The 17,614-nt window shown below is 43.6% G+C and overlaps 1 protein-coding gene across 7 annotated transcripts in view; it reads right to left on the reverse strand.

The window, feature by feature from the left end:
- The window catches only part of Tns3 (tensin 3), a 266,521-nt gene that overhangs the window by 122,307 nt on the left and 126,600 nt on the right, over window positions 1-17,614 (reverse strand). For all 7 annotated transcript variants that reach the window (XM_048786578.1, XM_015490306.2, XM_048786577.1 and 4 more), the window contains 7 exons: window positions 17,522-17,572; window positions 15,356-15,478; window positions 11,195-11,259; window positions 7,635-7,718; window positions 3,543-3,655; window positions 2,390-2,450; window positions 1,539-1,614 (listed from right to left, as the gene is read on the reverse strand). In XM_048786578.1, the coding sequence (XP_048642535.1) occupies window positions 1,539-1,614; window positions 2,390-2,450; window positions 3,543-3,655; window positions 7,635-7,718; window positions 11,195-11,259; window positions 15,356-15,478; window positions 17,522-17,572 (573 nt within the window). The remainder of the gene's footprint in view (window positions 1-1,538; window positions 1,615-2,389; window positions 2,451-3,542; window positions 3,656-7,634; window positions 7,719-11,194; window positions 11,260-15,355; window positions 15,479-17,521; window positions 17,573-17,614) is intronic.

Raw genomic sequence — 17,614 nt, forward strand, 5'->3', positions numbered from 1 at the left:
GCAAGCCCAGGGCCCTTCTCCTTGGGGCAGCAGAAGAGAGTGGCTGAAAAATGAGCTTGTGAAAATAGAGTAACCACCTACACCCTCGGCTTTCCCACCTGTGAAATGGGAAGTGCAGTTCTTTCATGAGATTGTCATGGGGATGGAAGGTGATTTTGTGCAGTGCTCAGCACAATGCTGAGCAAAATTAGGGCTCAGCCACATGGCCACACTCCTTACTGACCCTTATACCCTCTCAGATGCCTTCTCCACCTGTAGAATTCCACCCTATGAAGCAGCACAGACTGAAGCTGCAGGACTCAGAGGGCATGCAAAAGATGTGACTGTATCCCCAGGGTCTCTACCCTCATTATCCTTATGGATTTTTTTTCCCCCCAGAGCTGAGGATCAAGCCTAGGGTCTTGAGCATGCTAAGCACATGCTCCACTACTGAACTACACCTGTCCTTATTTTTGTGAAAATCTGGGATGGGCAAGGTGGGGATTTTCCCCCATCCATTAAGAAAGAGTTTTAAAATACAAACTTCTGGAGGAAATTAATGAGGATCTTCAAAGACTTTGGTTGAGCCTTTTATATATACTGCAAAGTGAACACCTGAGTCACCTAACCTTTATCAAAGCAGGTCTGCCAAGGCCATGTAAAGATCGTATCTAAGTTATTCTCTGAATCCTGGCAGCTATACATATGCCTTAAAGGTTTTCTTTATTCTAGACAAAATCTTTACTAAAATTATCTTACCTGTATAAATTCCTTTGTATTCAAGATAGATAAAAGACAACAACGGAGTATAGTGGCACACATTTAAATTCCAGTGTCTGGGGAGAATGAGGCACCAAGATGGCAAGTTTAAGGGAAGCCTCAGTAACTTAGTGAGGCTTTAAGCAACTTAGTGAGGCCCTAAACAACTTAGCAAGACCCTGTCTCAAAACAAAAACTAAAAAATTTCTGGGGATGCGACTCAGAGGTTAAGTACCCCTGGGTTCAATCCCAGATATCAAAAAAAAAAAAAACAAAAACCGAGAGAGATAAAACACACACACACACACACACACACACACACTAACAATTAGTCTCCTCCCAAAATGAACACACCCAAGAAACAAAATTATCTGAAGAAATCAGTGTTTTGATCCTTAACCAAGCTATAATAACACCAGTACTCTGGCTCTTAATGCTAAACACATATTTTATTTCTATCGCTACACCCTAGGAGGGCTATGATCATGTTAAGATTACAAATTATGGTCAGGAAATGGGGATGTCCCGAGTTCAGTCACCATATCAGGACTTCACTTTCAAATTTACATATATAAAATGGCTCTACAATCAAGGACACTAAAGAACAAAAATTCGTTCTCTCCCTTTAATTAAAATACTTTTACTCAGAAAACTAACCAAATGCATTAAGATAAAGGCTACTTTTCTACCTTCCTACAGATTTTTTGGAGGGAGGGTTTCAAAAACAGGGGCTGTTACTGTTTTATGATGAAATCTTTTCTGTCTTTTGGGTCATTATTACTGAAACAGTGGGCACTCACCATGATGTCCCCTTTCAGCAGCTGGGCCGGCTCTATGACAATACAGATTCTGCTGGGGTTTTCTGAACCAACATTGCTTTGGGATAAACAAGAAGGTACATCATTATGCAATCTCATGATTTTGTGGACAGAATACATGTTGAGAAAAGAACATGTACATAAAATGTTCCCATTAACACAGAATCTAATTTCTGAGAATCCACTCTATAAAACATGTGTCCAAAAGGCTTAAGAAAATTCTTAGGCCTTGGAGAGCCCTTACAGCAACATCAGGGTCAGTCACTTACTCGAAGGCACTGAGACCCTACCCCAGGGGCCCAATTATAGAGAAGACCAAGGAGCCCCGGAAAGGTGCAGTTGGAGGCAGCTTCAACAAGCTACAGGTAAAATTTTCAAAGTGCCATCAATATGCGTAGCATCCAGTGTGAACCCAGAAATGGGACTAAATAAATAAATAAATAAATAAAAAGGTGCTGTGTCCAACTACAACTAAAAATTAAATATTAAAAAAAGAAAAACTGATGCATATAAAAAATGCAAAGGAGAGAGAAACAAAAATCATAAGGGAACCTTGTCCTGGGAATCTTTCCAATATGTCCACTTCCAAACAGCAATGGCCCTCTCCACTGGAGGCTCCAGTGTTCACCCCCTTGATGGAGCCAACTTAAGTGGCAGGAACACAGGACACCTGCGTACGTTGGACCATAGGCTGCCCCAGGGCTTTCCCTTCTGCATGCTCCTTGGGCTCCTTGGAATTTCTCACCTCATTGCCTACACCCTCTTCCCATGAGAAAGGTAGCCAGGCTCTACAACGATCCCCAGGATGCCACAGGACAAGCTCCAGCACTTACTAGATCCCTGATGTATACACAGGCTGCATGGCTTGGTAGAGCTTCAGAAAGGGCCGGCACACTGAAAGAAAGACACACACCAGGTAAAAATGGGATCAGAGTCTAGCCAAAAAAGAGAGGCAGGTGCAGAGAGATCAGAGACTGCATAGGCTGCCAGAGAGACTGGGGAAACAGCTCCCAGAGTTGCCCACATTCAGTGAGCATAAGGAGTCTCCCGCCCCTGCAGGAAATAAATTTGGTCCTATGAGCCGCAGAAAGACAGCTTGACCTTTATCCAGACGCCTACTAGGGCACTAAATAGTGAGACCAGGAGGGCTCACAATCCACTTTCTGCTCAGTAGGTCCACTCTGGTCCTGATGACCAGGGGGACTGGAAGGCATAGATACACTTTAAAATGGAAGAAACAAAGTCAGGTGCAGTGGCACACACCTGTAATCCCTGCTACTCAGGAGGCTGAGAAAGGAGGAGTACAAGTTTGAGACCACCCTGAGCAACTTAGTGAGATCCAATCTCAAAAGAAAATTCAAAAGGGCTGGGCATGTAACTCAGTGATAGAACCATCGCCTAGATGCCCTAGATTTATCCTCAGCACTGCAAAAGGATGAAACTGCAACTATCTAAATCACATAAGGGAGAAGCAGACAGGATTCTGACACCAGCCATGTGCTGTGAGCACTTACATGGGACTGAGGAGGGGACAAGGTCTTGACCACCCACAGGCTATGGGTACCTGCATGGGACTAGGGACCAGGGCAAAAGGTCCTGATGCCAATCCTGTGCTAGGTGCTCTCTCTCTTGAAATCACTTTAAGGAGGAGGGATAAGATGGGATCCTGAAGCAGCTGGGAAATCTCTTTCATGCTGATTTCCCTCACCGCTGTGTGAGCCTGAGACCAAGTGTACAGCTGACCCACAGGACTGCTGGCCTAGGATGACACGGCATTCCAGATTGCTTGTACACAGGCACAGGAGTATTGGTTCCCTGTCCCTCTCCTAACCAACTGTTTCAAACAGTCTCCCAAAGTTGAAGCTTTGTCCACACGACAGAGCTGCTTCTACAACTAGGAAGCTGAGGGACAGATTCAGGATGTCGCAGAATCAGGGAGGGGGCCTGTTACCAAATCACGGGCTCCATGCCATGGAAATCTCTCACCTCCTCCAGTGTCGAAGTTAGGGGTGCCGTGCAGGATGACGAAATGCAGGAACAAGGGTGAGGCATTCATCTTCACTGACCCTGAGAGAAGCCCGCTGAGAAACTGCACGTACCTGCAAAGAACAGCGGCTGAGACCCCACAGCAGCACTCTCAGCACTGCACAAGTCTCAGCAGGAGGAAACTGTCTCCTGAGACAATCAGAAGGTCCTGTCCTGCTGCACAACTCAAAGTGGTTATCTGCTGAAGCCTCAGAGGGTCACAGCCCTGGCGGCGGCTCCATTATCAATGCTAGGAACTGCCTACATGGCCTCTCGCTAAATAGCAGGGACAAAGAGGCATAAGCATCTCCCATGCCTGGGCACCGACACCTGGGAAGCCTCCTCACCCGTTCCCCAAACCCCGTCCCAGGTCAGGCCAGCATCTGGGGCCACATGATGCAGGCCCAGCAACTCATTCCCCCCATGACTTTCTGCTCCCACTCAGGAGGCCTGAGGAACAGTCAAGGTTCACTCTCACTTGTACATGGCACCTCCCACACCAACCGTAAGAGGTTCTTTGACCTCAGAAGTCCCTGAGCTACTCTTCCCCAAGAGTCTCCTCTTAGGTCCTCTCTTAGTGGCCCAGCTCCAAGGTAAAGACCACTTGGGACTATCATGGGCCTGGAAGATGTGACTATTCCTGTCTGAATTCTAGGCTCAGCCCTGTGCACTCAGAGGGAAGTTTCTATACTAGGCGCGTGTGATCCACAGGGTCCTCATGAGACAGGACAAGGCAGCAATGACCGGAACATGTGTTGGACCCTCCTCCAGCTCTGATGTTCCCTCGGCCTTGGGCCTCCCTCCCTGTGCCCTGCCTGACACTCCCTGATGCCCTGTGTACCTGGTAGCCCAGAGCTGCCCCTGCCCTGAGTTCCCTGACAGCAGTTCTAATGATGCACCTCATGCTATTTGAGGCTGGATAAATGAGGCACATTTGGCATCCAACAAACTGTCAATTAAGATGGGAGTCTTTCAGTGGTTGTAGGACTATGAGATAAGACCAGTAGTCCATCTGTCATTTGTCCCCTACTTTCTCTGTTCATCTAGTTTTAGTCACCTAGATTTTACATCCTGAGTCACCCTCTAGCACTGGGTGGCCCTGAGCACAAGTGACAGCTCTTCCCCAGGCCCTCCTGTGAGAGCCCCAGCCCAATGTATACAGTCCATGGGCTCCTGGCTATGGGTGTGGGCAGTTCTGCAATAACCACTCAGGTAAGCAGGTCCTTTACAGGCTGGACCTGCAAGGGCCTATTGTGCACCCAGACCTCAGAATAAAATTGGTACTTGTTTCACAATTTCATGGAAATGTGGAACATTCTGCAGCACCCAAGGGCTCCTGTTACCAACAGTGTGAGAAGCTGACTTTAGCTGAAGTCAGAGATGTCACCACTTTCTGCAGGGGACAAACAGCTGTCCTCCAGGAAGCTGAGATCGCTCCTTGCTCAGAAGCCATTAGCTCCTGTCCCACACTATGGGCAAAGCCTCCATTTCTACCCAACTGGGGTTATCGCTCATGTACAAAAGACCACAAAAAGTTTCTTCCTTCAGATGAGTAAGGTCAAGGTACGGCAGCAGAATACTGTTTCTCCACAAGCTCCCAAAGAAGGACACAGAGTCCAAGACCACAGTCCCACTGTTGACCATGGGGGAAAACAAAGAAAACCACTTGCATCTGCCCCAGGACTCTGTCTCTGAAGCAGAGAGCCTGCCCTGCCTGAAATTGGCTCTCAACAGTCACCAGCTCTCCATCTCTGTCTATGAAGGGTCACTCAGCTCACAGCTTCACCAATCCAAAAAATAATCACAGTCAGCCTTCTGTGCCCATAAGTTCTATATCCACGAGTTCCACCAAACTTAAATCAAAAACTTTGGTAGGGAAAGAAATGCATCTGTATTGAACATGGACAGGTTTTTGTTTTGTTTTTTCATTATTCCCTAAAATATACAGTGTCAACCACTATTTACATAAACTCATTTACATTTATAAGTCTTCTAGATGTGATTTCAAGTAGACAGGAAGATGCATGTAAGTTTCATGTAAATACAAGATCTTTCTGTATAAGGAACTTGAGTATCTGCAAATTTTAGAATCATGAAGTTTCTGGAACCAGTCCCCTGACGATACCAACGGATAACTATACTAATAATTTGAAGGTTCTGAGGGGTTCCTTATCTTTCTGCCAATGGCTTCTTTAGAAGTTGCTGTTGAGATTTTGGAGCTTGTCGGCCACAAATCCTAAGCTTATTATTCAATCTCAGAAGTGATTATTGTGAGCTTGAATTTGAATTGATTTCTTGGCCTTGGTCCTAAAATAGTCCACAAGGAACCCCTGTCCACAGGGTGTCTGTAGGACAATGAAGTCTCCCTGCTCCCATAAAGGCTGTCATTGCACATTCTTTGGTCTCAAACATCCCTCCAGATTTCTCTTACACATGCATTCAGTTGTTCACCAACTCAATAATTATTTGGTGAGCATCTTCTAATGCAGGCACTGAGCAACATATCAGAAAAAGATGGAGAATTAGGGGCAGTCCCCTGATCTTGGGTGCAAGGCATTAGGCTTGGAATGCAAAGCTGAACATCACATTTCATCAATTACAGATGCACAGCAGGCAGATGCACCAAAGCTGTGGGCATGTTAAAGCGAGAAGTATTCCCCTTCGCCACACTCTTTTAATGTTATTAAAAAATTGCTGGTTCAATAAATAATAAGAACAAAAAGGAGACAATAAGGAGGCCATGCCTCCCTGGTGTGTGCTAGACATCTTTTTGCATGGCTCACATCTTGTTAACACCCTATCTTCTGCGCAAGAGGTCATATAGATTCCCATTTTGGGAACTGCTCAGTGAAAAAATAATGCTTTATGGTTCAAAATAGAACAAGGGCTATTTAACTATAATACTAATAATATACCAGGTTTTTAATACAATTTGCATTCCTTGAGGGGCCTGTTGTTCAGACACAGCCAGGCTCCAACCCATAGTCCCACATGTAGCCCACATTCCTCCAACATTCCCCAGTCTGAGCAGAGACAGACCCAGGCCTTTGGAGACACCCACAACAGAAGGAGAAGGCGCCTCTGGCAGTCCCTGAAATTGTTCTCCATATCTCCTGACACAGCCCTTGGCTTCACCAGAGAAAACAGATGTGGAGGATCATGACTCACTTACAAAAGGTCGGGATACTACGATCCTGTCTCCAAGATAGAAAACAATTTTCAACTGCCTTGTTAATTCTTGGACAAATTGCCTACTATTTGCCTTAAAGTAAAACTGTGATGGAGATATGTGCTGGGCTCCACGGGTTGCCATCTGCCAAGGAAGTACATCTGGAAGAGGAAGTTGGTGCTTCTCACTGCACACCCCACCCTGCTCAAGTTCCTCTTGACCTTAGCCAGGAGGGCAAGCATCAAAGGAGAAAGTCCTGCTCCACCATGGCCATTCCCCAGCATTTCCAGGAGCCATGCTGAGGACAGATAGGGGTGGTGGGCAATGTCAAAGAGAAATCCTCCCTGGCTTCAGGGAGCTGGTGCACAGGAGTTGGCACATGGTTGCTCAACCTTTGGCCTTTTTCCTATCAGTAAAATTCTACTAGCATTCAACTATGTTCACTTACTTCCCTTTGTCTATGGTTGCATTTGTCTTAGAACAATGGTGATAGAGACCACGCAGCCTGGAAAGCATGAAGCATCCACCCTTTAGCCTGCTACAGAACAGGTTCACTGATCTCCCGTCTAGCAGGCAGAAACAAGTTCCAACATGATCATGGAAATTAGAACTCACTGGCTGCAGAACAGGAAGACCCCCATTGTGAGTGAGGAAAAGGGGATACTGGGTCTACCTCTCTCAAAGTAAACTGCAGTGTAGGGGCTCTCACCAGACCCAGAGGGTGGCTCATTTCCTCATTTCTGCCAGATCAAGCCCTTTCCTCATGTTCTTCTGCACAATTCAAGGGCACTGTTGAGGGGCAGATTAGAAGTCCTCTGCTTGCATTTGTCTAAAGGTAAAATCCTATTCATCTTTTCCCTCTGGGCTCCAGGATGGATACGTACCGTTTCTGGGAAGGCTGCATTAAAGCCGAAACTTTGTCATCATAAAACTTCTTCATTGCAAATCTATCAAGGGCCTGGTCAGCACTGGGGAAGAAGAGAGAGAGACAGAATTAACTAGGTGGAACTGCCAGTCACCATGAGGCTGAGTGGCCTGAGACATACATCCTGTGCCTGTTCAGGGCAACCACCTCCCACTGGGGGCTTTGTGCTTTTACTCCACCTGTGCACACTCGTGCCAAGCTTTTCTTCTTAGACTTCATTTCCCTGCAGGAATATGTTCAGCTCAAAGTGGGAACCACACCTGCAAGGTTTGAACTCCTACCTGAAATACAGGTACCTTATCTAAGGGTGTGACGCCTAGACGTGCCGTACACTCAGCTCAGCAGGAGAAGAACTGGTTAAGGCTCCTCAGCAAGCAGGTGGCTGACCCAGTCTCAGGACCACAAAGATATGAGGAGCAAGCCCAGAACATGTCAGAGCATACCCCTGTGAAGTTCCAAGAGACAAGTGTGGGACACTCAGTTCAAAGTCACTTCTCAGAACAGGCTTGAGGAGGGTTGGGGACGAGGCAGCCCAGGATGGGCTGGAAAGGAGTCTGAGGCCTCAGGGTTGCATAAGGACATTTCTGAAGTGACTGCTGCAGGAGGGAAACTGCTTTCCAGCAACATGTCTGACATTCAACTCCAGCTCCAAAGTGCCCACAAGTAGTATTCACAGAACCTTCTGGAAACCTCACAGCAGGGCACTCCTGGGTTTTCTGAAGTGACTTCATGATAAATCATAGAACATGATTGATTGAGACTTAACAGGTGAGCTAAAGGCTTCCTTGAAAATCTGACAAAAGTAAGGGCCTTCTCCTGAGAAAAATGTGTATGTATCCCTCCAGAAAAAAAAAAAATGATATATTCAGAAATTGTGGACAACTTAAAAACCCAGAAAAAAATATGCAATGAGATAGGCAGAAATACAAAGGAAAAATACTCAAAGTCAATGTTAATGTGATTGACTCCCATTGAATGTTGTATAATGAAGGGCTTGCTGCTTGTATTTATCTGAACAAGGGGCTAGGCTGGTGGGGTTTTCCCAAAACAGAAGGGCCCAATTAAGCACTGAATATTTCACACAGAGTAAATTTATCATTTAAGTTGAAACATGGAATTATATACCACTTACTGACTATTGAGCACATTTTTGTTTAATTAAATGTTGAGAATACATTTTGGTCAGTGTGTGTGGGGAGGGGGGTTATTTTTTGTTTTTTGTTTTTTGTTTTTTGTTTGGTACTGGGGTTTGAACCAGGGGCACTTAACCACCAAGCCACATCCCCAGCCCTATTTATATTTATTACAGACAGGGTCTCACTAAGTTGCTTAAGACCTTGCTAAGTTGCTGAGGCTGGCTTTGAACTCACAATCCTCATGCCTCAGTCTCTCAAGTCACTGGGATTATAAGCGTGCACCACCACACCTGGCATGGCTGGTGTTTTTGTTCAATATTAATCGTATTATTACTTTTAATAATATCATTTCTGGCTTTCTTTTGAACTCATATTTTTATAGTGCTGATACGAGTGTTCTTTGTGTCTTGAAGTTTCTTTCTTTCTTTTTTTTTTTTTTGTTTATGTTTCTGTTTTGTGCTATTCGCAGTTTTGTGATAAAGGCCTTAAACTGGTATGCTCCTCTGATTAGTTCTAATACATAACCTAAGGGAGAACACTGCAGGAATGATACAAAATGTATAACATGAGGGTATTCATGCAAGCACTTGAGGAAAGAATAAGCGGAAGCAACTTAAATTCTAAAGAAAAACATCATGTAACCGGGACAGGTAAAACCAGCAAACACTTAAACACAGAAAATTATCTATAGAACAGAGTACTGGACAGCTGCTCAAACAATACTGGGGCAGGTATTCAGGAAACAGTGTTAATATAGAAAAACAGTGACAGAAAGTGCTGTGGTGTCAGACCACTTAAATGGAAAGCACTTAATCCTGTTACTCCTCCTAAAAACAGCAGCATGAATGATAGCTCACACCTGAGTGTCAGTGCTGTTCCAAGCGTATTGCAAGCAGTGACACATGGAATCCTCACAACACTCAGGAGATTCAGCTATAACTCCCTGTCCCCATGAAAATACTGAGGCTCAGAAAGGCTCACATGGACTCTCTGGAGAAGGCAGGGTTTTTAAGCAGAGACCCAGGAATGTGCTTTAAACAAGCAAAGCTTCCTCTCCATGCTTCCCCCAAGTGCAAGCACCCCCAACAGCATGCAGAACTTCAGTTCAGACAGAACTGCATTGTGGGGCAGAAAGGCTCAGGGTGGTCTCTGTCTAGAACCAGCAGGCTAAATTTGGTCTCTGACCAAATACCTCTGGTTTAACTGAGGGGTCGATGTGACACAGGAATCTCAATGTGTCTGGCACACGCACAAATGCTTATTCTCACCCAGAGGGGCTCTTATTTTCACTCAGGGGTTGGGTTTCCTCCCTGGCAGGCACCAGCTCCCCAATTTGTTTCCAGAGAAAACATTCTGAAAGTCAAATTTCACTCCTTCTCACTAGCAAGGAAAAGGTTCATTGGCTTCTATGAGTAGGCTTGTATTTCCTCAGCCTGGAATAGCTCAGGCTTCACAAGGTAGCCATTGAGAAGCAGGGTTGGTACAAACGCAAAATCCACAAGGAATGATATTTTCTTTTTCTTTTTTTTTTTTTTGCAGTGTTGGGGATCAAAACCCAGGGGCTTGCACATGCATATGCTCTACCAGTGAACTACACCCCCAACCCAAGAATGATACTGTCCAAACTGAATTTTAGTATACAAGGAGATCCTGGCATTTGAAAGCCTATCAGGGTACATAAACCATGGATGACCAATGCCTGAGACTAGATCAAAGCTGAGATCCTTGTGACCATGTAGTGTCTATTTAACTTCTAGCAGAGGGGACCCTGGTGGCTCCTTTAAAGTCCCCACAATTACTATCTCACCTGCTGGCCCAAACCAGCTTCCCACTCAGAGGCTGGACAAGCTGCCCCATGTCTCTGAGCCTCTGTTTCTTCATCTGTGCAATGGGAATAGCAATAACTGCCTCACAGGTTAATTGGGAGGATTCAGGAAGAATAGTAAAACATTCAGTGTCCTTCCCAGAGGCCAAGTGTATGTAAAAAAAAAAAAAAAATGGTGCGGCTAGATTAGGTCTACCTTATTGCTAGATTAGGTCATACCTTATTTATAAGGTATGACCTAATCTAGCAAGAATTCTGCTCTTACTTTTAATAGCAATAATATTACCTCTTGTCTTTATTAGTAAATGACTAGGCTCATTCAGTTTTCATGCCTCCATGAAAGTCCTTGGCATCCATCATACACACCCTCAAATAGGAAAATGTCTTTTTCATTTTGTAGTGTAAATCCTTCTCTGGAAGCTGGGTTTTACACACAGATCACTATGGTACTGCGGACAGGAAATATGTCCAGGGTAACTCCATTAAAAGATCACCATCCACCCCTCATAGTCTCAGTGTCCAACACCCCATGATGATGAGCCCTCGTCTCCATCCTACCTGGCCGAGACGTTGGTGAAGTGCATGTAGGATGATATGACCACTCCGATGCGCCCTTTCCCGCCCTGCAGGAAACAAAAGATGAACAAATGTTCTCTGGAAACCCGCAGCTTTCAGAAATGCAATTTGACAGAACGCTCGCTCACCAGAGTTCTCTGTCAGAACAGAATGACAGAGAGCTTGCTTTAGAGGGTAGGCCAGCTTTGTTCCCTCTGCCTCCCTGTTAGGAGTAAGCCGCACTCAAGTGTAGCCTCCAGAGTAGGGAACCTGCAGGCAGGGAGCCCACAGCCAGAGCAGGTGTCAATCAGGGTGTCTGCAGAAGCCCTGCAGGGCAGACTTAGCCAGCAACAGACATTTCACCACCTCCCAATTAGGCTGGACAAAACTGTGCCAGGAACTGTAGAAATTAGCATGACTTAATTACCCCGTGAAATAGGAGTAAATGCCCGCTCACAGGCTGACAGCAACCAGGGCTGCACACAGGGCAAGACTGCAGATTCACCACCCTGGTGCCTGATACCACCCAAGCTCCCGGGCACCCCCACTTGGCCTTCCTCCTTACAGACAGAGGGACCCTTGTGCCAGGAAGCTGCTGTGATGGGAAAAGGATCCCTCAAATCATAACCACAGACAGACGCAGCCCAGTACACAAGTCAACATGACCAACAGCAACAGAAGGGGAAGCCATGAGGCAGGATGCACCCACCCACACACTGCACCTTCAAAAACACACCACCATAACCTACTTGCTAACAGCAGTTGGGAAATCACAGCTGGCCAGCTCTTTATCTCTTTTCCTACAAGCTATGAATGAGCTAAGAGTCCTTACATTTTTACACCAATGAAGAAAAAGTAAAAAAAAAAAAAAAAAAATGAGATTCTGAGGCATGCGAAAATTATATGATGTTAGAACATCAGTGTCTACCACTGAGTCTGAGGGGGACACAGCATGCATATTTCTTTAAAGAACCCTCCACCTACACTGCAGCATCAGGTTTGAGGAATTGCAGCAAGACCAGGCAGCCTACAAAGCCTAAAATACATACTACCTGGATCTTTTAAGAAGTTTGCAGAGCCATTTGGTATGCAGCTCCCTAACTCTATCCTCAAAAAGGAAAGAAAAATCCAAGTCAAACTTTCGATCAAGCAACAATCACATGCAAATGTCACCAGGATTATTCTTCTCTCTGTTCTGTGAAAGTTAAAGGCATTTCTGATAGATACTCAAAGCAGGAACTCGACAAATTCTTTGTTATTGAATCCTAGCATATAGAGTCATTAACTGTAAAGCTACTAACATGTTTTTTACATAAAATTACGTTTGAGGGCAGAAATTCATCTACAAGAAACAACACCTCAGCCAAAAGCAGGCACACAAGTTGTGACCATTACTGCTGATATCTTCTATCAGTCATTTTTGTGGGACTAATTATGGACACATAAAGTATATACTAAGAAATCTCAGGGAAGAGAGACAGCAACATATTAACTGTGAGGACTTCAATATCCCCACTTTCAATAATGGACAGATCATCCAGATGGAAAACCAATAACCAAATCAACCTGTGAAACATACAGAACAACAAACATGCAGATTGCACCATCTTCTCAAGAGAATGCAAAATATTTTCCAAGATAGAAGGCATGTTAGTTCACAAAACAAGTCTTAACAGATTTACGAAGACCGAAATCATATCAAATATCTGTTCTGACCACCATGGTATGAAACTTTAAATAAGTAACAGGAGGAATCTTGGAAAATTCACAAATATGTAGAAGTTAAACAACATGCTCCTGAAAAACTATTGGGTCAAAGAAGAAGTTAAAATATCTTGAGACAAACAAAAATGGAAGAAGCACACATACTAAAATTTATGGGACACAGCAAAAGCAATTTCAAGAGGAAGTTTAGAGCAATAAACTACCTCAAAACAAAAAAAGTTTTCAAACAGCCTAACATTATGTGTCAGGAAATTAGGAAAATAAGAACTTAGCCCAAAGTTGATAGAAGGAAGGAACTAACAAAAATCTAAGCAGAACAAAAGAAGACTCAAAAAGCAATAGAAAACAGCAGTAAAACTAAGATTTGGATATTTGAAATGACAAACAAAATTAGCAAACATTTAGATTAACTAAGATTAATAAATATAAGACCCAAATAAATAGAAATGAAGGAAAGAGGAACATATCACAACCAACAGCACAGAAATATAAAGGATCACAAGAGACTACAATGGATGATTCTATACTTACAATGAGATGGATAAACTAGAAGAAAAGCCTAGAAGCATACAACCTCTAAGACCAACTCATAAACAAACAAAAAATCTGAACAAAACTATAATAAACAGGGAGATTAAGACAAAAATAAAAAGCCTCCCATCAAAGATAAGCTCAGGGCCAGATGGTTTCATGGAAGAATTCTATTGAACATTTAAAGAAATAATCTCAACCCTAAAAATCGTCCAAAAAACTGAACATTTCCAAATTCATTTTCCTGGGCCAGGATTACCCTGATATGAAACCTTTCCTTGAAAAAGCCATATAACAAATATTTTAGGCTTCATGGACTTCATGGTCTTGGTGCAGATTCTCAAATCTCAACCACGATGTGGGTGGAAATAGCTATGATAAGCGTAAAGAAACGGGGGTTGGGCTGGGGATGTGGCTCAAGCGGTAGCGTGCTCGCCTGGCATGCGTGCAGCCCGGGTTCGATCCTCAGCACCACATACAAACAAAAATGTTGTGTCCGCCGAAAACTAAAAAAAAAATAAAATAAATATTTAAAAATTCTCTCTCTCTCTCTCTCTCTCTCTCTCTCTTTCTAAAAAAGAAAGAAAGAAAGAAATGGGGGTAGCCAAACTCCACAAATGAAACCTGAACTTCATACAACTGTCACCTAAAAACACCTCTTAACTCACAGGTGGTAGGAAACCAGGTGGCAGTCAGAATCAGCTCATGGCGTTGGTTTTGTTTTATTTTCTGGCCATGCTGGGGATCAAATCCGGGGCTGCATGCACGCCTTGCAAGCGCTCTATCACCAAGCTACATTCCCAACCTCCAGCTTTTAGTGTAGGCAACAATCTCTTGGATTTGAACAAATTTGGCCTGATCGCAATAAAAGTCACAGAATTCTTGACTGCAGGAATTTGCTGTGAGTATTCTTCATCACGGACGTCAAACCTGAGGGTGTGATGTGAATAGAATCTCCCCAAAGAAGCCCAGCCTACCTGCTCAATCCACAATCGGGGGGGCAGCTGAGAGGGGTGAGAAGGAACACACCCACAGAGTTCTACACTGCATCAAACAGGAGAGGGGGATGTGGCAGCCTGACCCCTCACTCAGCTCCTACCCAGGCTGAGACAGGCCCAGCTATGTGAGCCATTCCTGGCATGTGTGGAAGGACACAGATTCTGCAAAGCCGGCGGATTCTGGCCAATGTCAGCAATTCCACCCCCGCAGCTATGATGATGATGAACTTTGGTTAACATGGACATCAGCAATTTCAAATTAAAAGAGGGCTTATCTCTCATGGCCCATTTTTGGAGTGATTCAGAAACAGTTTACATGACAACAGAGTAGTGCAAAGTAACAGTGCATCAGTTTGGAAAATATTCAATGTGTTCCTGATAAAAGTCCACTAACAGAGCTTTGAATTGCTTATGAAGAGGACACAATTTGGAGATGTCTTGTGGTAATTTCCTCCCTGAGGATCTACAAACTTATTTCAAATTCATTAAAAAACTGAAGTCATCAACTGAAATGAAATGGAGGGCTAAGGGTACTGTATTTTTTAAACCCAGCAACACCAAAGACCCCAGTCCTATGAAATCAAAAGCCAAACTCTGCAGGTTTAGTAATTCTTTCTTCCTTCCTTCCTTCTTCTTTCTTCCGCCTTCCTCTTCCTCTTCTTCCTTCCTTCTTTCCTCCTCTTCCTCTTCCCCTCCCTCTCCCCCTCCCCCCCTCTTCTTCTTCTTATTCTTCAGGACAAGTAAGAAGACCTAATGGCAAAGTCATGCAGAGCCTGTCCTACCAGCTGGAAGTTAATTATGGAAACATGGCTCAGCTACTTCTTGTGATCAGCACTGATCTCCTTAGGGTTTCTCCAACCACTGAAGCCCAGCTGGCCCCCCAGAGTATGTGGGAGATGGGGACACTCACCCTGCAGTGGATGACAACCACATGCTGGGGGTCACTGTTTAGCCAGGACTCCTGTGCCTTGCATATGGTACATATCTTGTCAAGGGGTGGTGCATGCAGCTCTGGCCAGCCCACATCCATGATCTGCAAAGAGAAAGAGCTGCCTTAGTTTCCAACTCCTGAAGCCTTCTGAGGTCATCTCATAATCACTTCTTTCATCTATTAATATAATTCATTCGAGAATGAATAACAATGCTGCATAGTCCTTTTTTTAAAAAGCAATGAGCATCATGGCCAGGTTCCTTTCCTGGAAAGAAGACAATGCATTGTCACCCACAGGCTTCTGCCAGGGGTTGATCTGCTCTTTTGCACCAAGGTGACAATTCTAGAAAGGCCTTTTGGAGGCACTAATGGTGCAGGGTTCTGTAGGGAGAGACTAAGGACCTCCAAGATCTAAAAGCAGGAGTCCCTGGTCCAAGCCACTGCTAAAATTTTTCCCTCAGATTAAAAACCAGAGTCAGGGGTGCATGGAGCATCACGGGGACAAAGGCCGATCCTATAGTCTTGGGACACAACAAACTCCTCCAAAGGCAGGAATGTGCCCATGAAAGAAAAATAAAGTCACCAATCCAGTCACTGTGCACAAGAGTTGAAGCTCTGAGCAAAGGACACACACTCCAAACCTAAAGCTCAAGGTGGCCACATGGTGGTGTTGCATTTCCTTGTATTTCCTTTTTTAAGAAGGAAGAAGGGCAGGGCTCCTAGGCTAAAAGTAAGTAGAATAGTTTGCAATGAATTGGATACTTCAGAAAACTGCCAAAGCAGGAAAAGTCACATGCCCAGGCCAACCGTTCAGACATAACCACTATGACATTTTGATGAATTCCTTGGTCTCTACTATGTATATTTAGCACATTTAAGATACTATCATACATCGATTCTATATTTCACTTTTTGTTAACTTTTATTTAAATAAGTTTGTATCATGTTACTATCAGTTAAGGATCCCTCTGAAAATGCTTAGGGCCTAAATGTTTCAGATTTCAGAGTTTTCCAAATTTTAGACGACTTGAATACACATTAGCAGTTGAGTACCCCTAATCCCAAACCCAAAGTCTGAAATGCTCTGAAACCTGAAACTCTGGGGCACTAAGACAATGCTCAAAACTTGTTAGATTTTGGAATATTCAGATTTGGGGTTTGGGAATTAGGGAATGCTTTGGCTATATTTTTTTTTTTTACTCTAGTAACTGTAAAATATTCCAATATATAATGTATATGCTTATACCTGTATGTATGTATATATAATACACTTGAACTTATACTTACATAGTCTTAAATTTTTTCCCTGAATCCTTGCTATTGAAAGAAATAGTTCATGGTTGTGACTTTAAAGAGGTGGAAAGAGGCGGGGGGAGGGGGGGAAGATAGCAGAGAAACATCTTTGTAGTGATGGAAATATTCTGCATCCTGACTGTGGTAATTATACAAACCTACACACATGTGAAGGTGGCAGAAAAGTGTGTGTGCACATGGACACACACACAAAAGTGTGTGAAAAACTAGTGAAATGTGTTAGAGGTCTGGGCACTAAACCAATGTCACTTTCCTGGCACTGATACTTTCCTTCAGGTTGATAATCTTTGTCCAAAATGCATAGAGCTAGTTGTGTTTTAGATTTGTTTATTTTTTCAGATTTTAGTAAGCCTGAATGTGTAAAATAAGATACATTTATGTTTCATATACACCTAAGCAATATAGCCCAAATACAATTTTATACCATTATTTTAACAATTACAATTATTTTCAATAATTTTGCATATGAAAAAAAAAAGTTTCCTGAGGTTTCCATAGGCAGCATCAGGCCAGAGCTCAGAAAGTTAGACTGTGAAGCTCTTTGGATATCAGATTTTCAGAGTGAGGATGCTCAGCCTTCATTAGTTTCGCAAGATGCCACCACTGGGTGAAGGGTACACGGGACCTCTCTGTATTTTTGTTACTACTTCCTAATAACCTATAATTATTTCAAACTAAAACTAACAATTTCAATTAAAAACTAACCAACAGGTACCCAACACCTCTCATCAAGTCCCATTCCATGAAAAGCAACAAATTACTTTTGCACCAGCAGAACAAGCATTACTTGGCATTTTACAAAACTCAGAATAGAAAGTATAAAGTTCATACCTTTGGGTTAAGCTTTGTAAGGTCATATCTCTTTTCTGAAAGATTTAATACCTGCAAAGGAAAAGCTTTTAGATGAATCATCAATTCCAGAGA

This window comes from Marmota marmota, unplaced genomic scaffold (genome assembly GCF_001458135.2).
Source record: "Marmota marmota marmota unplaced genomic scaffold, marMar, whole genome shotgun sequence".
Taxonomy (NCBI): Eukaryota; Metazoa; Chordata; class Mammalia; order Rodentia; family Sciuridae; genus Marmota; species Marmota marmota.